The following is a 24,875-nucleotide window of genomic DNA, read 5'->3' as shown; positions in this document are numbered from 1 at the left end:
CTGACAGAACTTTAGAAGAAAAAAATCATCTAACCCCATCAAAAATTGGGAAGAAGGAATGAACAGACACTTTGACAAAAAAGGAATACAAATGGCTAAAAGGCACATGAAAAATGCTCCACATCACTAATCATCAGGGAGATGCAAATCAAAACAACTATGAGGTACCATCTCACACCACAGAGATTGGCACACATCACAAATAATGAGAACAAGCAGTGCTGGGGGGATGTGGAGAGAAAGGAACTCTTGTTCACTGCTGGTGGGAATGTCTAGTCCAGCCTTTGTGGATATGGAGATTACTCCAAAAGCTGGAAGTTGAGCTCCCATATGATCCATCTAAACCACTCCTAGGGATATATTCTAGGAACATAAAAATACATTACAAAAATCCCTTTCTCACAGTTATATTCATTGCAGCATTGTTTACAATAGCCAGACTCCTGAAATAGCCTAGATGCCCCTCAATAGATGAATGGCTAAAGAAACTTTGGTACATATATATAATGGAATATTATGCAGTCATCAGAAGAGCTGAAGTCATGAAATTTTCCTATACATGGATGTATATGGAATCTATTATGCTGAGTGAAATAAGTCAGAGAGGGAGAGATAAACCCAGAATGGTCTCACTCATCTGTGTGTTTTAAGAAAAATGAAAGACATTCTTGCAATGATTTTCAGAGACAAAAGAGCATAGGGCTGGAAGTTACCTCACCACAAAGAGTGATGAGTTTAGTTAGAGAAATAACTACATTGCGAACTATCCTAATAATGAGAATGTTTGAGGGAAATAGAAAGCCTGTCTAGAGTACAAGTAGGGGCGGGGTGGGGAGGAGGGAGATCTGGCACATTGGTGATGGGAATGTTGCACTGGTGAAGGGGGGTGTTCTTTGCATGACTGCAACCCAACTACAATCTCCGCCCCTACCAGTTCTGTGTTCTTGGGTATTCTTTGTGTTTATGCGTGATTTTATGATTTCATTCCCTTTGACTATAGCTTTTTGAAAATGGTGATGGGTACATAGATAGTGAGCATATAAAATTTTGTGACTCATCACAAGGACATCCATAGAGTGTGTTTCAAAGAAGCATGTGCCTTTCTGCCCTGAAAATTCTAATCATTCTGAGTTCTGTGCACTTGTCTCTGTCCTCTGTATTGGGATCCTGCAGGACTTTGCTTGTGTGTGTGTTTTTTCTTTTTTCATTATAGTTCTGCACTGTATCTTAGAGATTCTCCTTTGACAAGAAGATGGACAAGTCTAGGGCTCACCTCATTTATTTTTCACTTGGTAGGGTCCACAGCCTTAGCTTGCCGAATATTTTGAGTCTATTTGTTGTTGTTATTGTTGTTGGTAATATCTTTCTTTAGTAGTATTTTCTAAGTAAGTTGTTTGAGTGGGTTGGTATATTATGCCCTCTTAATCTGTTTCCGTTGATGAAGAGGGCTTTCATCTTTTTCTTTTTTTCTTAGCTAGTTGATTCGGCAGGTGAGTTGTTAAGCACTCCTTAGTGGAGGCTTTCATCTTTAAGGAGAAAATAAGAAAGGATTCTGAAAGTTTCCATGACCCCAGTTGAACTGCCCGTAAAGCATTTCTGTCATCTTGCCATGTACCCTCACCTTCCTGGGTGTTATTCATTTATGCATTGGTCCTCTACTGACTTGTCTTGACATACTTTGGAGATTTGAGGGGAAGAGGTACAATCAATCAGTTAATTAGATCGAGAGTTATGGACATTGATTATTATTCACCTGGGATCTGATAACTTTCTAAGTGGAATTTGAATCTCTTCTTGAGATTCTCAATAATAAAAATCACATGTTTTAAAAGAAATGGACCCAGGAACATTTACATTGTTTTAGTGACATTACATTTTCACTTTATTTGTAATGAAAATATTTATTTTTTCCAGGAACATTAAGAAACTAGAGAGTCACCCCCCCCTTTTTTTTTTTTATAAATTAAAGAACTTTTGTTATTAGTAAAGATATTTTAGTTCAAAAACATTTTTGTAAGAGCGTTCCCCAATTTTTGGTAAAAACAGTCACATATGTAGAGATAAGTGGGTACCTAGTTTTATTTACTCCGACAAAAACATGTATATTTTAGAAAAAAGTATCTGTATGTGAAAAGCATCTGGGTTCAAAAGGAGGTAAATTGGGAGTTGAGGCTGTGATTCAGGAGCCTTTCTTCATACTGAGGCACATTAGCTCAATTTTTAACACTCAAAAAAAAAAAATAGAAAAAGTCCATTAAATTTAGAAAGATGGGAGATTTAGTTGGAAATGTTTCTGAGTGGTAGTGGTGTTTTGATCTAGCTATTTTTGGTCGATGCAGAGAATCCATTTTCTAAAATGTTTTTGTTTTTGCGTCACGATTGGGTGATTTCAGGGATTGCTTCTAAACCTGCACTCAGAAATCACTTCTAGCTGTTCTTGGGGGACCATATGTGGTGCTGGGGGGTCAAAGCTGCATGCAAGGCATATGCCTTACCATTGCACTATGTCTCTAGTCTTCTAAAATTTTACTTTCATTTTGACAGTGATGATCAATTTTTTATCAAAAATTATAAGTTAGTATTTTGAATTACAGGAAAATATTAAATGAAATAATTTGGGTTGCATTCTCTACTGCCCATATCACAACCTGCAATATGTTCTCCCCCCTCTTCAAATACAAAAGTAAATACTCTGTATTCTAGTTAGCCTACTAAATATCATCATTCTGAAAGTCATTTTTTTTTCTTCTTTGAGGAAGTGTATTTTCTTCTTTCTAGTTTTCGATGGGGTTATATGCTTTTTTCTTTTTATTATTTTTAATAGTATATTTAAACACTGTGATTGCAAACATAACGAGAACACAACCTCCATTCAGCAGTGCCGCATTCCCATGACCAGTGCTCCCCATCTTCCTCTTTTCCTGACCCTGCCTGTAGTTGAGACAGGCTTTCTACTTCCTTTACTCATTGACCTTGTTATGATAATTCTCAGTGCAGTTATTTCTCTAACTGCACTCACCATTCTTTCTGGTGAGCTTTATATTATGAGCCAGTCCTTCTGGCCCTCATCTCTGGGAATAATTTCAATAATGTCTTATTTTTCCTAAAACCCATATATGAGTAAGACTATTCTGTGTGTCTCTCTCTCCTTCTGACTTACTTCACTCAGCACAATAGATTCCATGTACATCCATGTATCGGAAAATTTTATGACTCATCTCTCCTGATGACTGCATAATTTTCATTGTTTATATGTATCAGAGTTTCTTTAGCCATTCATCTGTTGAAGGGCATCTTGGTTGTTTCTGGAGTCTGGCTATTGTACATAGCACTATAATGAATATAGTTGTGAGGAAGGGGTTTTTGTATTGTGTTTATGTGTTCCTAGGACATATCCGTAGGAGTGGTATAGCAGGATCATATGGGAGCTCAATTTCCAGTTTCTTGAAGAATCTCCATATTGTTTTCCATAAGGGCTGGACTAGATGGCATTCCCACCAGCAGTGAATGACAGTTCCTTTCTTCCTCACCAGCACTGATTGTTCTTGTTCTTTGTGAAGTGTGCCAGTCTCTGTGACTTGAGATGGTATCTCATAGTTGTTTTGATTTGCATCTCCCTAATGACTAGTGATGTGGAGCATTTTTTCATCTGCCTTTTGGCCATTTGCATTTCTTTTTTTTTTTTGGTTTTTGGGCCACACCCGGTGATGCTCAGGGGTTACTCCTGGCTATGCGCTCAGAAGTCGCTCCTGGCTTGGGGGACCATATGGGACGCCGGGGGATCGAACCGCGGTCCGTCCTAGGCTAGCGCAGGTAAGGCAGGCACCTTACCTTTAGCGCCATCGCCCGGCCCCATTTGTATTTCTTCTTTGAATGTCAGTTCATTTCTTCTCTCTATTTTTTGATGGGGTTTGATGTTTCTTTTTTCTTGTAAAGTTCTGTCAGTACTTTGTATATCGTCAATATTAGCCCCTTATCTGATGGGTACTGGGTGCATAGTTTCTCCCAATCTGTGGGTGGCTTATGTATCCTAGGCACTATTTCCTTTGAGGTGCAAAAGTTTCTCAGCTTATATATAGTCTCATCTGTTTATCTCTGCTTCCACTTGTTTGGAGAATGCTGTTTCCGCCTTGAAGATGCTTTTAGTCTCAAAGTCATGGAGTGTTTTACCTACGTCTTATTCTAAATACTTATGGTTTCAGGTCTGATATCAAGGTCATTAATTCATTTGCATTTGACCTTTGTGCATGGTGTTCGATGGAGAACTGAGTTTGTTTCTTTGCAAGTGGCTGACCAGTTGTGCCAACACCACTTGTTGATGAGGCTTTCCTTGCTCCGTTTTGCATTTATTGCCCCTTTAACAAAGATTAATTGATTGTATGTTTAGTGACATTCTCTGAATACTCTAGTCTATTCCACTGGTTGGAAGGTCTGTCTTTATCTGGAAGAGTCTTTCTAACCTGTCTGGGCACATGGAATTTAAGTTACAGTCATCATCTATGGTAATTGAAGGGGCTTCTTTCTTCTCAATCATCAATATAGTATTGTAGAGAGAGTACCAAGATTAAGGTGCTTTTTTGGTATTTGGTATTTGGTATTTGGTCAACCCCAATTTAGTCCCACATACCTCATAGGTCCCTGGAACACTGTCAGGAGTGACTCCTTAGCAAAGATTCAGGGAATAACCCCTGAGAGTGCTGTGTGTGCACCCACAAATCACCCCCCTAAGATCATTATAACAAAAACCTTTTATTATACTTCCTCCTAAAACTTACTAAAAATATATATGTGGGTCGGAGTGATGGCGCAGCAGTAGGGCACTTGCCTTGCACGCAGCTAACACAGGATGGACTGCATGCGATTCCCTGGTGTCCCATATGGTTCCCCCAAGCCAGGGGTGATTTCTGAGTGCATAGCCAGGAGTTAACCCTGAGCGTCACTGGGTATGTCCCCAAACCTAAAAAATTAAAAAAATAAAAATATATATGATACTTCTCTCTGTGTGGTTAAGTTAGATGCCAAAGGGGGTTAACTTCATATTAATAATAATACTATCAGTACCATATAAATTAATAATAAATAATTAATAAACAATAAATAGTAAATAATAAACCAATAGTATAAACAGTAATATTATTACTATTAAGAATACTAAAATATATCGGGGCCGGGAAGGTGGCGCTAGAGGTAAGGTGTCTGCCTTACAAGCGCTAGCCAAGGAACGGACCGCGGTTCGATCCCCCGGCGTCCCATATGGTCCCCCCAAGCCAGGGGCGATTTCTGAACACATAGCCAGGAGTAACCTCTGAGTGTCAAACGGGTGTGGCCCAAAAACCAAAAAAAAAAAAAAAAAAAAAAAAGAAAAGAATACTAAAATATAATACTATCAGTACAATATAAATTAAACATTTAGAATTAAGAATGATCAGAGATTATTAATACTGGCTTTAAATCATTAAAAACTCAATTAATTTAAGTAATCATGCATAATCTTTTGCGTCATTAGAGATAATTCTGTTGTTTGCTGTGTCTTTAGAGTGCATGTGGTCTTGATACTTGAATATATAGATATCCTTAAGTTAAAATATACAGTGCTTGGAGATGATTTATATAACATGCAGAAATATCTGATATAAATAAAAATAATACCAATAGTAAAAGGGATTTTACTGTGGTATATGAGTCAGTTGGTACTAATTTTATGTATATATATATGTGACTTTACAATTGTCTTAAATTATAATTCAATTATATAATAAATATAATAAAAACAAAATATATTTTATACTGGTTTGACACAGCATTGCTGGTATTGGGGAAACTAATGAAATTTCTAAATAAGGCATAGTGGAAATTAAAAATTAATGATAGTCTTTTTTTTTTTTTTTTTTTGATTTTTGGGTTACACCAAGCAGGGTTCAGGGGTTCCTCCTTGCTCTGTGCTCAGAAACTTCTCCTGCAGGGATGCCAGGATTCGAACCAACGTTCTTCTACGTGAAAGGCAAAGCGCTCAGGGGTTACTCCTGGCTCTACACTCAGAAATTGCTCCTGTCAGTCTCAGGGGACCATATGGGATGCCGGTATTCAAACCACCATCCTTCTGCATGCAAGGCAAATGCCTTACCTCCATGCTATCTCTCCGGCCCCATTCTCCAGACCTAGAAACTTTTTCTAGAGTCAACTCAAATGTATATTCATCCACACATACTGCAGGGATACCACTATTTTATATTTAAATATACATGTGTTGTGTGTATGTATGTATGTATGTATGTATGCATGACAAACAGGTATATTTTGTGTTTAAATTTGTTTTGACTTTTTTTGTTTTTGTTTGTTTTTGGTTTTTGGGCTACATGCTGTGACGCTTAGGGGTTACTCCTGGCTATGCGCTCAGAAATTGTTCCTGGCTTGGGGGATCATAGGGGATGCCAGGGGATTGAACTGCAGTCGTCCTAGGTCTGCACGTGCAAGGCAAATGCCTTACCACTTGTGTGACCTCTTTGACCCTAATTTTCTTTGAAATTTCTTTGGAATTTTTTTTTTTTAATCTCTATCTAAGCACCATGATTACTAGCATGATTGTAGTTGGGTTTCAGTCACAAACAGAATACCCCCCTTCACCAGTTCAACATTCCCAACACCACTGTTCCCCTCCCTCCTTTTCCATTCCTGTCTGTATTTTTTTACAGTTGTTTTATTAGATGTGAGCATGCATAAGTATATCACATATTTTATACATACAGATGTATATGAATTCACATGCATGTGGTTTCTGAGCATTGTTAGGAGTGATTGCTGAATACAGACTCTTGAGCACTGTAAGGTGTAGACCCCCCCAAAAAAAATCAGTGGACAAAGAGATAGTACAGTAAGAAAAGGGGTCAACAGCCATGCCTTGATGCAGTCAACCCAAGTTCAATCCCCTCACATGGCCTCACACGGTCACCTAAAACATTACAAGATACAGCTCTGGTGGAACCTAAACACCATCAACTGTAGTCCTACAAATTATAACAGGTACTAGAAGGCAAAAACAGCACCAAATTCTTGAGTACAGACACTGACTCACAGATCTGGTTTGTTAGGGGCATTAGGATGGGACTGACAGTGCCAGAACACACTGTGTACCCTTTGGGAAAATCTATTTCCCAATATGGTAAGCTACTACGGATGGGTTTAACATCAAAATGCTTTCTAAGAGACACCATAAGCAAAATTAAAGGAAAATAGTCACAGTAGGAAGAAATATGAAAAAAAAATCATAAAATTTAATACTCATGACATGCAAAGACATTCCAAGGATTATTTCCAAAATTTACAGAATTAAGAAAAAGATAAATGACAAAGCAAAGCCCTCAAATGGGCAAAGTATTGAGATGAATCACAGTATGAATATAATTAGCTGTCACTAATGGTCAATGTGACAAATGAAGAAATTCAAGGCAAAATAAGGTAATCTTTAATGGTAGATAAACAAAAGATTAAAAAATCAGATTTCTAATAAAACATTCTAATCTGCAAAAAAAAAAATAATGGCAGTAAGTTATTCTGAAGGCCAATTTGTAATTACGATTTCAATGTGTATACTCACTGACCCAGAAAATACAGTTACTAAAACCTTACAGAATCACCTGTAGACTCTGAAGCACAAAGATATTAGTTTGTAGTGTCATTTAAAATATCAAAATGTATTTTGATAGAGGAGCAGAGGGAATGCACAATAGACTGGAGCACATTTTACATGCAGGAGGCTTGGAGTCATTTTCTAGCACTGCAGAAACTACCTGAGTTCAGAACAGGCCCTGAGCACCACTGACTATGGCCCTCAAAACAAAATTCATCACTGTCAAAAATGCAGATGTCATTAAATATTATGGTAAGTCATAATATTACCATTTATCTAATAGAAGACCATCTTTTTAAATAGATGAAGTAAAAAGATAGGTAATGACAAAATAATGCATAGTAATAGGGAAAGGATAAAGTGCTAATACAAAACATTCCAAGACAAGAAAAGAGGAGGAGAGGAGGAGGCGGAGGAGGCGGCTAAGGATGTGGTTCAATTTGTAGAGTAGATGACCTAAGTATCTCAATGCCTAGATTTGATCCCAAATGATCTCATGTTCATGCTGTATTATTGATATAAATATAATTATCAATTAATTATATAATTATTTATATGAATTATTATATATATGAATTCATTTGCTGAGGAACAAATGAGTTGAATATAGCAAGGCAAAGATCTCAAGTACTGCCTCTCTCTGGCCCTAGACCCAGTGACTCCAAGGTTTCTTGTAAATAGAAAGCTAGAAGACAAAACTTTGGTATGATTAAGTATTGATCTTTACTGACCTTTAAAGTTTGAGGTTACATTTAATTTCCCTGTGGATTTTGGACCAGTTGGAAAAATTTTTTTCCCTATCAGCCTTTCTTTCTGCCTATTATTTGCTCTATTAGCTGTGCCAATATTCATTCCCACTCTCTATGAGGAGGTCTTTAATTTTATAATCTTAGTTTATTAGATTTCTTTTCAGCCTGATGAATGCTGAAAAGTTTTTTTTTTGTTTGTTTGTTTTATTTTTTCAGACCACACCCGTTTGATGCTCAGGGGTTACGCCTGGCTAAGCACTCAGAAATTGCCCCTGGCATGGGGGGACCATATGGGACGCTGGGGGATCGAACCGTGGTCCCTTCCTTGGCTAGCGCTTGCAAGGCTTACTTTACCTCTAGCACCACCTCGCCGGCCGAATGCTGAAAAGTTTTGACAAGACTTGTTCATATTGTTATGTTAATTCTCTTGTTATTTTCTCCAAAGAGAGAAAATTATTAAGTTAAATGACTTGCCAAACACAAATACCTGAAAAATATATTTGTTCATATTAAATTTGACAATTACATTGGTAAAAGTGGATTAAGGTAGTTTTACCCCTCCATTGGCATTCTTTACTTTTTGCCTTGCTTTATTCCTGATTCTTATTTTGGGAGTATAGTTCCTTAAAAAATATATTTACTCCAACATTCTGAAATTTATTTTAATGTAGCAAATATTTTAAAATATATTTAAAAAGCCACACAATTCTCAATTTCCTATGCGGCATCATAGAAAATAGTAGGATTTATATTTTAAAATATATTTAAAAAGCCACACAATTCTCAATTTCCTATGCGGCATCATAGAAAATAGTAGGATTTAGTTATTTCAGTTAATATGAATATTGCTGTGTCTTCAAGTTATTTTTATTTCAATTAATTTAGTCTCTTTCAAAGTTCAAGAAAAATAATCGTTCTGGTATAACTTAATATTTTACAAAACAGTCTCATTGCCTGACAGAGCTCCCATTGCTGACAAAAAGCATTCACATTTAATTTTAACACTCTGTAACTTTGGTCTCTAGCTATTAATTCAGTTCTCATTCTTTGCTTGGGATGTAACTAAAGTGGTGCCTTGGTTTAACTAATTAGTGAAGCCTAAGTGGAATGTGATAAGTTAGCTATTCTGGCAGTAGGCAAAGAAATAAAGCACACTTTTCTCATTAGTTGTCTCCCATGCTAAAATTAAACAGAATAAACGTATTGCCAAATCTTAGTGATTTATGAGAGATCTGTTCTGAGTCAAAGCAGTATCAGACTAATTGTCTGCACACGTAGAGTCATAACATCTGTGCTATTTTAAAGGGCTTTGTCTTTATAAATTGAATATAGTATAAAATATTCTCTTAAATTTAAAATGCCATTATTGCAAAATTATATCAACTAAGCTGATATTAAAGTTAATAGGTTATTGTTTTTTACTTACCAATCATAAGCTTGGTAATATTATTTATTAAATAACCATAGAACTTATAAGAAAACTTATTGTTCAAGTTTTTTTTACTTTATTGTAACAAATATATGATTTGTAAGATCAATCTTCCATGTGAAGATATTTGTTGCATTTGTTTTTATTCATTCAAAGCTCCAAGTAAAAGATGTGATAATTGTTTTCAAACTTAAAACTTGTTTGTTTTAAAAAGCTACTTTGTTTATATAGATGTTTTATGTACTGTGCTATAAAATAGTGACTTATAATTTTTTTTTTTTGGGACCACACCCGGCGGTGGTCAGGGGTTACTCCTGGCTGTCTGCTCAGAAATAGCTCCTGGCAGGCACGGGGGACCATATGGGACACCGGGATTCAAACCAACCACCTTTGGTCCTGGATTGGCTGCTTGCAAGGCAAATGCCGCTGTGCTATCTCTCCGGGCCCTTGACTTATAATTGAGATAGATAATATTAGATAGACCAAACCTTTTAGGATTTTTTTTGTTTTGAAAAGGTAGTTTAATTTTTCTTTTTACCTTATTATTTTTTAAATATAACATTGGGTATATAAAAAAGAATATATGTAAACACAGTTCTAAGTATAAAAATAATTTTTTGAATACTATTTACTATTTGCCAACAACTGGTCATCATGTGTTCCTAACTCCTAAGTTATCTTTTCTTTTGCTTTTATTGTGTTTTGTTTTTTTGGGGGGGAGGGGGCACACTCGTTGATGCTCAGGGGTTACTCCTGGCTATGTGCTCAGAAATTGCTCCTGGCTTGGGGGACTATATGGGAAGCCTGAGGATCGAGCTATGGTCCAGCCTAGGCTAGTGTGCCAAGGCAGGCGCCTTACCGCTTGTGCTGCCACTCCAGCCCTATGCATTAGGTACTTTTTATTACTGAGAGACAAAAACATTTTTTTAAGTAGGAGATAATTGCATCTTATTCTATTTAAGCTTTGTCTTTTGTCGGATGATTAGCCTGTATTTCATTTACATCTCATTCTGAATATTTAAGACTGATATGCAATGTTGTATTGTGTGGTTGTGATCCTGTTTTCTTTCTTATCATCAATTAATTTTGTAATTAAAAGCAAAGACTACACTTTTGTAATCATATAAAAATTATTTCCTACCTAAAAAATTAAGCCTATTATATCACTTTATTTAATGTAGTTAATTTTGGATTTTGAGCCACAACTGGTTGTGCTTAGGGTTTACTTCTGGTTCTGCTCAAGGTACCATATGTGATATCAGGGCTCTAATTTGGCACCTTACCTGCATTATGATAGCTTTGCTCCAATTTTATATTAAGGCGAATATAATATAATAACTTACATTTCACAAAATTGATTATTTAAAGTGGCATTATTTACGGATTTTAGTGTGTAAGTTTGTGAAACCATCACCTTTTTCTAATTCAGATTATTTTTGTCACTTCCAAAAAAATCTTTTAGCATCTATTTCCCATTCCTTCTTCCCTTAGGTGTAAAACATCATAAATCTCTTTGATTTTTCTCTCACTCTATGATTTTTTTTTCTCTTGTGGTCTGTTCATATAAGTGGAAACATATAATGTATTGCTTTTTGTAACTATCTGCTTTCATCTACTAAGCTTTATCTATATTGTAGCAAAATGCTAATGCTTAATCCTTTTTTTTTTTACAAATACATAACTTTACTTTATTACTACACCCTATTTTCTTTATTCAAACAATTTAGATGGTCAAGTTGTTTTCACCCCTGAGATATTATTACTAATAATTCTACTATGAAAAGTACGTACGGAAATTTTTATGACCTAATTTTAGTTCTTTGGAGTGTATATAGGAATAGAATTGATTTACATTGTAACTGTATTTACTTCATGAAGAAATACGTGATTTCTAAAGTAAAGCATTCTACATTAGTAGTGGCAAGTTATGAGGATTTCAACATTTTCAAGTACTTTCAAAGTTGTGGGGTCAGAGCAATAATATAGTGGGTAGAGTGTTTTTCTTGAATGTGGCTGGTCCAAATTTGATCCTGGCATCTCATACGGTTCCTTGAGTCCTCCAGGATTAATTCCCAAGTGCAGAGCTAGAAGTAATCCTGGAGCTCCACCGGGCATGGCCCTCAAAACAAAACAAACACAAAACAAATCCTTTCTAACCCTTGTTTTAATTTTTAATTACAGCTATTTTAACTATTGTGACGATAAGATGATCATTCTATGAAAAATTATAACAAAATTTTAAATCCTTGTGTTTAGGTGCCGTTCTTCTTTGTAGTATACAAGGACTAGCAGTTAACATTGACCCAATTCTACATACCTGGCTTCTTTATCAGCCTCACAAACGAACCAGCAGACATGTACAGCAGGTGAGAGATTTTTTTAGAATTCTCTTTATGATTTTTTCTCAGTCATTTACTTGTTATGTATTTTTCATGCTTTTTATGAATATATGATTCATAAAATCAGAGGAATGAGTAACTGTAACCTGAATTCTTTTGTTGTTTTACTCTATTTTCAGTAATTTTCAGTGATTCTTTTACTAAAATTCTCTATAAGAAATATCATGGGGGCTGGAGCAACAGCACAGTGTGTAGGGCATTTGCCTTACATGTGGATGACCTGAATTTGATCCGCAGCATTCCATATGGTCCTCTTGAGCCTGCCAGAAGTGACCCCTGAGTGGTGTTGGGTGTGGCCCAAAAACAAAAACAAAAATAGGAAATTACAGCTTGAAGTAGAGTTTCATTGAGTCTTAAGGGAGTTTGCATAACAGTTGCTTCTAAGACTACACAGTAGACAGTCTGTTTTCAGTTGTCCCTTTTATTGACCTGTACACAGCTCGCTGGACTATCCCACCACCCAACTTATCCAGAATTTATATCTCCTCAACCAGAATTTAAAATAGAGATGGGTAAATAGCTAAACTTTGGCTCTTTTCCTTAATATATTTTGAATATATTCTCAGAAGTATAGTAAATAACTCAGGTATGTTAACATATTTTAAAGCCTTTATTATATTGCCATTTATCTTTAGAATTGGTTTATGTTTTGTATGGTGTTTTATAATATTTCTTTGTTATTTAATTAAGCATATCTCAAAAATACTCTTTAATTTTTTTAACTCAATATCGTGCTCATACTTGAATGCATGTGGTAAAAATGAGTAAAATGGATAATGTGGCATCACATTTTAAGTCCAAAATTAATAAAGTTAGTGTAGTCTCTATTAAATAGAAAAATGCATCCTTTTCATTGGCTTTTGACATCGAATTTCCACGTTTTAAAGTTATGTTTTCATTGTGACATTGAATAAGTCTAAAGCGTTTTGTACAAGACATTTTTTTTTTTTTTTTTGGTTTTTGGGCCACACCCGGTAACGCTCAGGGGTTACTCCTGGCTATGCGCTCAGAAGTCGCTCCTGGCTTGGGGGACCATATGGGACGCCGGGGGATCGAACCGCGGTCCGTCCAAGGCTAGCGCAGGCAAGGCAGGCACCTTACCTCTTTGCGCCACCGCCCGGCCCCTGTACAAGACATTTTTGTAGTTTCATTGTAGTAGTGTAAAAGTGGGCACAATTCAAATGACTATCTTTTTGTTTGTTTGTTTTTAATTTTTATTTGACCAAAGTGGGTTATAAATATTTCACAGTAATATTTTAGGTACATAGGTACATACACATTGAATCAAATGAATATCTTTAAGGAAATGTATATATAAATAATCATGGAATGTTTGTATAATACACTAATTTATTGCTAAAAAGTTATGCAATTGGACTTAATGCAGCTTTCACAAAATTTTATTTATTTCAAAAATCTGTTTTCCAAGGAATATACGATGACATCTTCATGATTTTTTCCTAACTGCTCCTTATAATGTATATGTTTGGGCCAGAAATTTAAGAGGAAATGGTACTTTACTTTTCTTATGAAATTTATCCCTCTTTTCTGTTTTCACATTAATTTTTATATTTACATCTAAGTAGTAGTTATTAAGAAGTATAAAATAAAACATTATTTTAGGTATTGTGTCAAGTTTTTGTTGTTTGTTTTTTGTTTTTGCTCATGCTCAGGGGTTACTCCTGGCTATGCACTCAGAAATCGATACTGGCTGGGGGGACCATATGGGACACAGGGGATCTAATCTTGATCCATCCTAGGCTAGTGCCGGCAAGGCAGACACCTTACTGCTCTGTGCCACTGTTTTGGCCCTGCATTGTGTCAGTTTAATAGTAGTTGACTCAGGGGGATGGGCTGGTCCTTATTCATCAAAGGATTTTAGCTCTCACATATTCATTGATATTTTAAACAATAACAAAATAGGGGTTGAGAAAGAGGGACAGGGTGCTTGCCTTAAACAGGATCAACTTAGGTTCCACCCGACACCACATATTGTCTCCTGAACCCACTGAAGGATGATTCCTGAATGCAACACCTAGAATAAATCCTGAGCACCACCAACAAAACAAAACAAAACAAAACAAAATAAATAAAATAAAATAAAGTAAAATAAACAATAGCCAGGTGTTGTTTTAATAATCAAGGATTCCCAAATTATAAGGATTTCAAGTCCTTATAATTTTCTAATGTTATAGTTATTACTAACAGGAATTTTTATAGAAAGAAGATCAAAGGCTTTCAGTATTAGGGGCCCATGTGAAAATGGTGGGCCAAAAATTACCTTGATTAAGGGTCACACTGCAGTTTGGGGCAATAGGTAGGGCCATTAGGTAGAAGAATGTCAACAGAATGATGTCAAGTTACTGAAAATAAAAACTATTTATATTGATTGATTGATTGATTGATTGATTGGTTTTGAGGCCACAGCTGGCAGTGCTCAGGAGTTATTCCTGGTTCTTTTCTAAGGTATATAACTCCCGGCTGGCTCAGGGGACAAGATGGGATGCTAGTGAAAAAAGGTCAGCTGTGTTCAAGACAAACCCTACCTATCGCTCTGGCCTCTATATTTATATTTTTGATGAAGTAGCCTAAAAATAAAATTTTATAAATCCTGAAACTTGATGCAGTTAGTCATCTTATTCTTTATCTAGAGCATTTTACCTGATATAATCAACTAATCTGCAAATACTTTTGGAGGGACTATTGAGATCTAAGATACTTGCTTTCTTATTTTGTTTGGCTGCTTTATTATTTTACACTATATGAAAATGGACCCAAAGTGTCAACCAAAAATGAGATTTTATTCTTATTGGTTGCTAACATGGCTTTGTCACATTTTTTAACTGGTATACACAGTATTGTTCTTTTCAGCACTATTCTGCAGCATATATTTTCCAGTTATTTTTTATGTATTCATTCTGAACTTGATTTTAATCTCTTCTTTCTTTCTTTCTTTCTTTCTTTCTTTCTTTCTTTCTTTCTTTCTTTCTTTCTTTCTTTCTTTCTTTCTTTCTTTCTTTCTTTCTTTCTTTCTTTCTTTCTTTCTTTCTTTCTTTCTTTCTTTTTCTTTCTTTCTTTCTTTCTTTTTTCTTTCTTTCTTTCTTTCTTTCTTTCTTTCTTTCTTCTTTCTTTCTTCTTTCTTTCTTTCTTTCTTTCTTTCATTCTTTCTTTCTTTCTTTCTTTCTTTCTTTCTTTCTTTCTTTCTTTCTTTCTTTCTTTCTTTCTTTCTTTCTTTCTTTCTTTCTTTCTTTCTTTCTTTCTTTCTTTCTTTCTTTCTTTCTCTCTTTCTCTCTTCCTTCTCTCCCTCCCTCCCTCCTTCTCTCCCTCCCACCCTCTCTTCCTTCCTTCTTCCCTCCCTCCCTCCCTCCCTCCCTTCCTTCTTCCCTCCCTTCCTCCCTTCCTTCCTTCCTTCCTTCCTTCCTTCCTTCCTTCCTTCCTTCCTTCCTTCCTTCCTTCCTTCCTTCCTTCCTTCCCTCCCCCCTCCCCCTCCCTCGCTCCCTCCCTCCCCCCTCCCTCCCCCTCCATCCATCCCTCCCTCCCTCCCTCCCTCCCTCCCTCCCTCCCTCCCTTCCTTCCTTCCTTCCTTCCTTCCTTCTTCCTTCCTTCCTTCCTTCCTTCCTTCCTTCCTTCCTTCCTTCCTTCCCTCCCTCCCTCCCTCTCTCCCACTTTCTTTTTTTTCTTCTTTCTTTCTGTTTTTTTTGTTTTGTTTTGTTTTTCATTTTTTTTTTTTTTTGTCATACAGCACTCAGAGGTTACCCCTAGCTCTGTGCTCAGAAATTATTTGTGGCAGGCTGGGGGGCTATATGGGATGACAGAAATTGAACTAGAGTCCATCCAGGGTTGGCCGCATGCAAGGCAAATAAATGTCCTACTGCTGAGATATCACTCCAGCCCCTGATTATAATTTTTTATAATACTTGATAACAGTCCAGATTTTTGTATATAATGGCCTGTAATTCAAAGGGTTATAGAATCACTCAGAACATGATGAGTTTTCTAGGTGACATTTCTAGCCATTTATTTTTGCAGAAATTTATATAAAGCAAAGCATAATATGTCAAACATTTCTCATTTAGATCCTAATATTTCCTGTTTAGATTAGTATATATGCTATCAGATTGTCCACTTAACTTGAAAGAACTCTATAATGTGATGGTTCCTTCAATACTTTTAATATTTAGGGAATGGACAAGAATTATCTTTTTAACTGTCTTATCCTTCGCTCACTTTGATTAAAAACTTGTGAAATATTTTTCTTTTCCCCTGTATTTCATAATTTGATCATATTATGTAGTTATGAAATGTTCATGTGTTCTCATGGAAATAGTTACCATGTAAATAGTAACTAGGCTCTAAAATTGGTGTGAAACACAAAGTTGACTCTGTAATGGTCCAGTGATTGTGATATTGAGAATGACTTTTTATCCCAGCATATGGGACCAAGTCCCCAACTTCCCAGCTGATGCAGCTGTATTAGTTTTGATTTGCTTTTTCCCAAGCTTCAATTTCCTTCTCAACTGTGGCCCAAGCCCACATTTGATGATTGTTTTTAATCACGTTCAACAAGATCTTTGATTCTGCATCAAACTTAAAACACTTCTCTCCCTCTCTCTTGCTTTCCTTTTCTCTCTCTCTACCTCTTTCTCTCTCTCCCATTCCCTTTTTCCTCCGTCCCTCTCCCTCCCCCTCTTCCCTTCCTTTTTTTTGCCAAAAATCTGACAAACTTGTATTGGGCGTAAGCAGCAGTAACATCAGAGTTTATTTGGTGAATAAAGATGAAGCAGATGCTTTATTGTCCAACTCAGCACTCATGCATCCGTTAAAATATCATAATGTTTCCCAGCTTTCTCTAACTATAGATATTTTTCTGTACTTTCTAAATATGCTGCAGATATCACTTTTTCCGGGGGAAAAAAGAGCTTTCCCACAATTCTTTACAAATATGAAGGTCTGGAAACTTCAATTTTGGGGGGGGGGCACACCCGGGGATGCTCAGGGGTTACTCTGGCTATGCGCTCAGAAATTGTGTCCCCATATGGGACGCCGGGGAATCGAACTGCTGTCCGTCCTAGGCTAACGCTGGCAAGGCAGACACCTTACCTCTAGCCTAGCGCCACCACGCTGGCCCCAGAAACTTCATTATTAACGATTTTTTTTTTTTATGGTTTTTGGGTCACACCTGGCAGACAGGCTTGGGGGATCATATGGGATGCCGGGATTTTAACCACCGACCTTCTGCACGCAAGGCAAATACCTTACCTTCATGCCATCTCTCCGGCCCCCTTTATTAACGTTTTTAAATAATTTATAGACACATGTACCAAAATATAATTTTATAATAGTTTATTTTCCAATTGTATTTTGGATTTTGGGCCACACTCCTGGCTCTGCACTCAGAAATCGCTTTCGACTAGGGGATGCCCATCCCATGTCAGCCTTGTGCAATGCAAACACCTTACCACTGCGCTATCGCTCTGGCCGTTTTCGGTTGTAGTTTTTAAGTTTAATTTTATTTTTGATTTGTCCATACCACATTATCTTTATACTTATTCCTAAGGTTGATTTTAAACTTTCACTATGTCTAAGCTCTTGATTTTTATTCAGAACTATAATTTAAAGTTCACAAATGTCTTTATAACTTACCAATAATATGAATTTTTGTGTGAATCAGAGACACTGGAGAAAGGAAGAGAAAGGGGAAGGGAAGTATTGAGTCAGGGAAAGGAAGATCAGTTGGTTCAAAAACATAAAGCCTCAACCCCAAGCTAGGATGTGCTGTCTTCAGTAATGTGAAATGTTACCTTTGCTGCCTAATTATTGGTCCAAAATTCAGGTTTTTATTTCACTATTTGCAGCAACCTGTCGTAGCTGTTCCTCTGGTTATGCCAATTGGCAGAAGAAAAGAGGATGAGGTATCTGTTGGAAGTGCGCCGCTGGCTAAACAGCAATCATATCAGGCTTCTGAATATGCCAGTAGTCCCATCAAAACAAAAACAGCAACAGGTATGTCTCAGGATCTGTAACGAGCTATGCTTCTTACCTTACTTCTAAATAAACAGGTTACCAATCTCTCCTGTTACAGTTCCAGCAATACAGGCTACTGACAGGGGCCTTCAGAAACAAAATGCTTTACAGTCTGTGGCCTCAGCTATAAGCAGGAATTAATTTTTTCCTGGGTCTGTCTAAGGCTTTTTCCAATGGCACCTGGTGGGAGTCAGGTGATACCTATGTACAGTGAATGGCTTTCCAGAGAGGAGCCCTCAAGGTAGTGAATGAAAAATTCAGCTCTTCTCTAATTGGTGGAAAGCTTGCCTGATGTCCTCTCTAGAGATGGGAACAAGGGTAGTCTGTTTGCCTTTTCCTTATTTCACTTTGTCAGCTAGTTCAGCATCTTTCAGGTAGGGTCGAATGACCCCCTGTAGAGTCCCAGAATTTTCTAAGGGATAAGAGGTAAAAATCATGTAACTGGGGCCAACAACCCTGTTTGGGCCAACCAGCAGAGTCAGGAAGATGCTCAGGAAGGAATCATTGTCTGTATGAATATAGGTGGAAAAATAGTTGAAAAACAGCGAGCTAAATCATCTTTGAAAATAAAACACAAATTTGCTGCAGCTAACTTTGGTCCAATTATATTAGAGAACTTCTTTGAGTTCCCTCTAGGAGAGTAGGTGCACGGATGGTGAAATATGAACAAATGAAGGATCAAGGTTATATGGGAGAACAACATTCTGCTTTTTTTATGGGGGGGGCACACACCTGGTGACACTCAGGGGTTACTCCTGGCTATGTGCTCAGAAATGGCTCCTGGCTTGGGGGACTGTATGGGATGCCGGGGGATCGAACCTCAATCCATACTAAGCAAGCGCACACAAGGCAAATGCCTTATCACTTTTGCCACTGCTCGGGCCCCAGCATTTTGATTTTTAATGTGAAAAATCAGGGGTATATATGAGGGGGGTTGCCAGTCGGTTTTTCTGTGGTATGAAAAGAATGTTCATATTTCTTTCTATGCAAAGTACAAATATCTTTCTTATTAACAGAAGCTTTATTAGTATACATTGTTTGATTAACAAAACAATTCACCTGGATTTAGGTGGTAAGCAGACCTAATGAATAGATACATTTCAAGAGCCCAGAGTTAAAAAGGAGTAGGTTAAATTTAACATCTCAAAAACAGTTCCTGTCTGAGTAGTCTCTGATATAAAATTAGGGATTTTAGCAAGGAGCTAGGTTTCCCTATCAAACTTCCTATTTCTGAGGGGGAGAGGTTTTTTGTATTAGGGGCAACTAAAGGAGAGTAGCTATATCTAAAAAGGATGCAAATCTTAATTCTGTTAAAAGTTCAACAGCCCAGTGCTATATTCTTGCCAAACCTTTTGATGTGTTCTCAGTAAAAATTAGTTAACAAGTACTCAAAGTCCTTTAGAGATGTCCCAAAAGCAGAACATTCCTTTCTGTTAAAAACTGCAAGGGCATTTTAAAGACAAAGAGGGATAGAAGTAGTTTTTAGGTGCCTTTTGGTGCTGATTTTTCCTGGTAAAGAGAAATTTAATCAAGGCTATATTTGCCTGTAAAAAATCCTTATATTAGAAAGTAAAATTTAACTAACACTTAATACAGCATAAGAGAGATTTATATTTAAATGAAATTAATGTTTTTTACTAAGCATGAAGAATATCACTTTCACTAACAGAAATCTTGATCATTCACACTGAGGGAAGACTTCTCAGTGGGCCTTTTGACCAGATTCCTATCACCTTTACTATTAGAAATTTTGGTCAGTTATCCACACTGAGGGAAGGCTTCTCAGTGGGACTACTGATGAGATCCCAATTGAATAGTGGGAGGTTCATATTTAGTAAGCATAGGAAATATCACCTGGGGCTGAAGAGATAGCATGGAGATTGCATGTGAGGGGACGGTGGTTCGAATACTGGCATCTCATATGGTCCCCCAAGCCTGCCAGGAGCAATTTCTGAGTGTAGAACCAGGAGTAACCGCTGAGCACTGTCAGGTGTGACCCAAAAACAAAACAAACAAAAAAAATATCACCCTTCACTATCAGAAATCTTGGTCCGCCATCCACACTAAAGGAAGACTTCTCAGTGGGCCTACTGACAAGACTAGATAGTGGGAGGTGATACAAATGATACAAATATTCTTTCAAGTAACAGTTACTTTTTCATTTAATATGTTTAAAAAGCACTTTAGGATAAATGATGCTTTATCTTTTTAATAAAACAAAATAGGTGTTCACTAAAGTGACAGTTGATGAAAGTAAACTTGATCTTCCTGCAGATTCTGAGCACTGTCTTATTATAATGCTGTCAGGTAGGTAGCACAAAGCAGTGGAAAGCTTGACTTGAGTTTCTTTCAGATAATATATAGCGTCCCAGGACCGTTGCACCCTTCTCTGCCAAATGTAGCTCTAACAGTCCCCTGGCCTCGGGAGCACTGTGATCATGCATTGGACCCTCAGACCTCCACTTCTAGGCCAAAAATTGCAGAGCATTCCTATAGAGGTCTAAGAAAAAGTAATTGCTCATGGAGAGTGAAAATGGTTTGTCAAAATGCTTTAACTTTAAATGACATGTCACAAAACTATATAGAAAATATTACAGATACTGGAGCAGAAAGATAATACAATGGATAAGGCTCTTGCCTTGCATGTGACCCACTTGGGTTCAATTCCTGGCAGTCCATATGTTACTTGAGCCTGCTAGGAGTGATCCTTGAGCACAAAGCCAGGACTAAGCCCTGTTCAGCTATGTGTTTTATATTATGGATAACTAGTTACAGATTAATTTACAAGGGTGACAATTAATATTTGAGATCTACTTTACTTAATTATGCTTTCCCAGCTCTCATGAGAAATTGTTTTATATTGAGAAAATAATCAGAACTAAAAGTATAATTTTCTGTCATTATTAGCAAATATAAATAGTGTTGATCTTTATTTCTGATTACATATGTGTATTGTGGTTTTTTGCCTTTGATTTATGAGTATTTAGCTTTTTCTGTCTCTAGTATTTATCCATCACTAGATCTGTTAGGTCAGATATACTGTGGATATTTACATTTACATGGAGATGAAAATATCAATGTTTCACCCTATAAGATTCATCATACAAATGCCTGAACTTGTTTGGACTCTGGGAGTATTTATAGAAGGTTATAATCACTGAGTATACATTTATTCTGTATATCAAATCACATTTTGCCCCTTGGATGATCACTATTTTTCTTCTCTGAAGAATTTGTAGTTCTTTTATAGAGAGTGCTGTATGTTAGCCATTGTTATTTAGAATCGTATTTCAGAAGTTTAACTTAATTCAAATCCTGAGTTTCTCTTATTTTTTAATTCAACGTATATTTTGCGAATCCTCTGAGTATTTGCCCGTTTCTAAGTATAGTTATCCCTATTTTAATGTTTTCTACTGCATCATAAACTAATGAATTTAGTAGGTAGTCACATCTTAAACATTTTTAATTCCTGGGGCCGGAGCAGTGGCACTAGAGGTAAGGCGCTTGCCTTGTAAGCGCTGGCCTAGGATGGACCGTGGTTACGACCCCTGGTGTCCCATAGCCAGGAACGATTTCTGAACACATAGCCAGGAGTAACCTCTGAGGGTTACTATGTATGGCCCAAAAACAAAAACAAAACATTTTTAATTCTTGTTTAATTATCTTTAACTGTACTTCTTTTGTTTTGTTTTGGGGTCACACCCAGCAGCACTCAGGGGTTACTTCTGGCTCTACACTCAGAAATTGCCCCCCAGCAGGCTCGGGGGACCATATGGGATGCCGGGATTTGAACAACTGTCCTTGTGCATGCATGGCAAATGCCTTATGGCTGTGCTATCTCTCCAGCCCCAAGTGTACTTTTCATTAGTGTTGTTTATTCAGTGTTGTAAGATAGACATTTAGACAGTTTTATAATGGATAACTGCTATTATTTTATTTCTAAACTTTGTTTTAGAGTTCAAGCCCAAAAATGCTTGGAGGCTACTCCTGACTCATTGCTCAAGAGTCACCTCTAGTGGTGCTTGGGAGGCTGTGTGGTTCCGAGGTTCCATGGTATGTGTGCTGGTACATCTTTGACAGAAAAACACTTTGTCAGTGATACAATCATGCAGGGAAGGTCAGCCTAAATAAAAGCATATTTCATTTAAGGATCACATATTACTCCAAAATTCTACGTCATCTTCAATAAATTCTGTCTGTGCTTCAAAACAAGGAAACCCCTGAAAGCTGTAATATTTGTTTATCCTGTTTTGGGAAATGTTATATAAATCTAAATTTGAAATTATTGTTTCGTTTTTGGTTATGGCACTGTTCCAAACAATACAGGGAAGTTACTCCTAGCCAGGTAGGTGCTAATGGGTCACTCCCAGCTAAAACTAAATTATTGTATATTCTAAGTTAAAATTATAGAAGTTCTGGGACCGGAGCAATGGCGCAAGTGGTAAGGCATCTAATTTGCCCATGCAAGCCTAGGACAGGCTGCGATTCAATCCCCTGGCATCCCATATGATCTCCCAAGCCAGGAACAAATTCTGATTGCATAGCACCTCTGAGCGTCATGGGGTGTGATCCAAAAATCAAAAAATTAAAAATAAAATATAAATAAATAAAAATTATAGAAGTTCTCCTGGAACAATAGCTTTGAATGCTGCCAAGATAATAAAGTTGGGATAGTGATATAAGCATTAGCATGATGCCATACATTAATAAATAGCATAGAACATTAGTTTCTGGTTATTATGGAGTAGCAGAAACTAAGTTTATTTTCCTGCTGCGATTAAGTAACAGACCAATGAAATTTACATGTGGAAAAAAAGTTTGCACAGGTTGGGATCTGGAACAGAAGGCAGTGCAGAAATGTCCAGAAGAGAAGCAAATGTGTTGAGTGGGTGTTGGTCCTGACCTTCCGACTGGGGCATTTTCCAGAACATGAGATAACGAAAAATATCAAGTTGACCTTAGCAGTCTTGCTGAATTGGATGTTAAACAAGTATAAGAATACAGAAATGACTAGCAGTTATTGAACAGGTTTCCAAAGAGAGAAAGCTATGCAGGAAGCAGTGGTAATCTTCTTGATTGTTTAATGAATGGTGATGTAGGGGAGACTCTATGAGGCTGGCAAAGGACAGCCCAGAGCCTTGTGTGGTCTGAGTGCTTTGCAAAGCTAACAGCACTTAAGGGCATCCAAGTTTCTTTTATCTGTAAGATTCAGTTTCCACTCAGTACATCAGTAGAGACCCAGTCAGTGGATGCCATGCCTCTCTTCCCAGAGAGGAAGAGCCATTCTAGATTAATCTGAACCAATTCAAAAAGAAACGTGTGGAAGGGTCTGGAGAGAAAGTAAAGCAGGTGCTAACATGGGCTTGATCCCTGGCACCCCATATGAGCCCCATCAGAAGTGATCTTTGAGCACAGAGCTAGGAGTAGTCCCTGAGCATTGCTGGGTTTGATCAAAACCAACCAATGAAAAAAACAAACAAACAAACAAACAAAAAAAGCAATCCAAAACCAACAAAAAGGCTCTGAAGGAAGTAAATAGTATATTGTAAAATCACCCCACGTGCTGTATTTCCAACCGCAGGTGAACGTGTCTGAATCAGGGCTTTGCGTGAAATAATCCAGACCAGGCTGCAGATGAAACACAGATAGTCTGGCTATCTTCTACCTAGTATCTCCACCAAGCTGCCTGCCAAACTTGTTTTTATTGAATACAAGGACCACTCTCAGGTGGGGCAGCTATCCTGAGCCTGTCCTACCCAACTTTATTTATAAGACAATCTTTGTTTTGGGGTAAATCCAAGTTGTAAAGAAACAAAGGAACCAGGGATGATCTTTGTTTTAGATAAAATAAGATATAACCTAACAGTATGTAAGTTAAAAATTAACTGCTGGCAAATGAACTAAACACAATTAGGAGGAATGAAGCAAATATCAGTCATTGTAACTTAAAATCACAGTTTGAAACTATTAAAATCTAATTCAAGATGCAAAGAAGCTGGCTACTGTGGGAGAATGAAGAGCCTAGAGCAATAAATTGAGACATGGTATAGGATAAATTCAGGGGTCTCAAACTCACGGCCCACGGGCCGCAAACGGCCCTCTGTACAACATTTTGTGGCCCAAGGAATCTTTTGTTTTGTTTTGTTTTTAGTTGTTTGGGTCACACCCCCCAATGTTCAAGGCTTACTACTGACTTTGCACTCAAGGATCACCCTGACTTTGCCTCCTGCGGCCCGCAGGTAAATTGAGTTTGAGATGGTACAGCTAGTAAAGTGTTTGCCATGAATGCAGCGGATGCAGGTATTATCCCTGATACCGTGTCAACCACTGCCTAAGTAATTCTTGAACAAAACGCCAGGAATAAATACCCTGAGGATTTTAAAAAGAAGAAAAAAATTAACCGAAGTTAAGCACTAAGAGTAAAGGTCAAAAATGTAGAGAACCTTTGACCGAGTACTTTTTAAATTTCATTTTTATTAAAATTGCATTTTCCATTTTATGTTTCAGGAGTACATCACTAAAAATGAGCTCTGTCTCTGTCTCTCTCTGTCTGTCTGTCTCTCTCTTTCTCTCTCTCTTTTTCAGCTGCTATTAGTCACTTATAGTGGATGTCCCTGGATGTGAGTGAAACACTCGTTCACATAGTT

At 37.1% G+C, this 24,875-nt stretch overlaps 1 protein-coding gene across 2 annotated transcripts in view; it reads left to right on the top strand.

Moving 5' to 3' along the window:
* Positions 1–24,875, top strand: part of VPS13B (vacuolar protein sorting 13 homolog B) — a 724,212-nt gene that overhangs the window by 268,641 nt on the left and 430,696 nt on the right. For both annotated transcript variants that reach the window (XM_049773957.1, XM_049773956.1), the window contains exons 19-20: positions 12,062–12,171; positions 18,060–18,207. In XM_049773957.1, coding sequence (XP_049629914.1) covers positions 12,062–12,171; positions 18,060–18,207 — 258 coding nt within the window. The remainder of the gene's footprint in view (positions 1–12,061; positions 12,172–18,059; positions 18,208–24,875) is intronic.

The sequence above is a fragment of the Suncus etruscus genome, chromosome 5, assembly GCF_024139225.1.
Source record: "Suncus etruscus isolate mSunEtr1 chromosome 5, mSunEtr1.pri.cur, whole genome shotgun sequence".
NCBI classification, from domain to species: domain Eukaryota; kingdom Metazoa; phylum Chordata; class Mammalia; order Eulipotyphla; family Soricidae; genus Suncus; species Suncus etruscus.
This window is presented reverse-complemented; position numbering and strand designations above follow the sequence as displayed.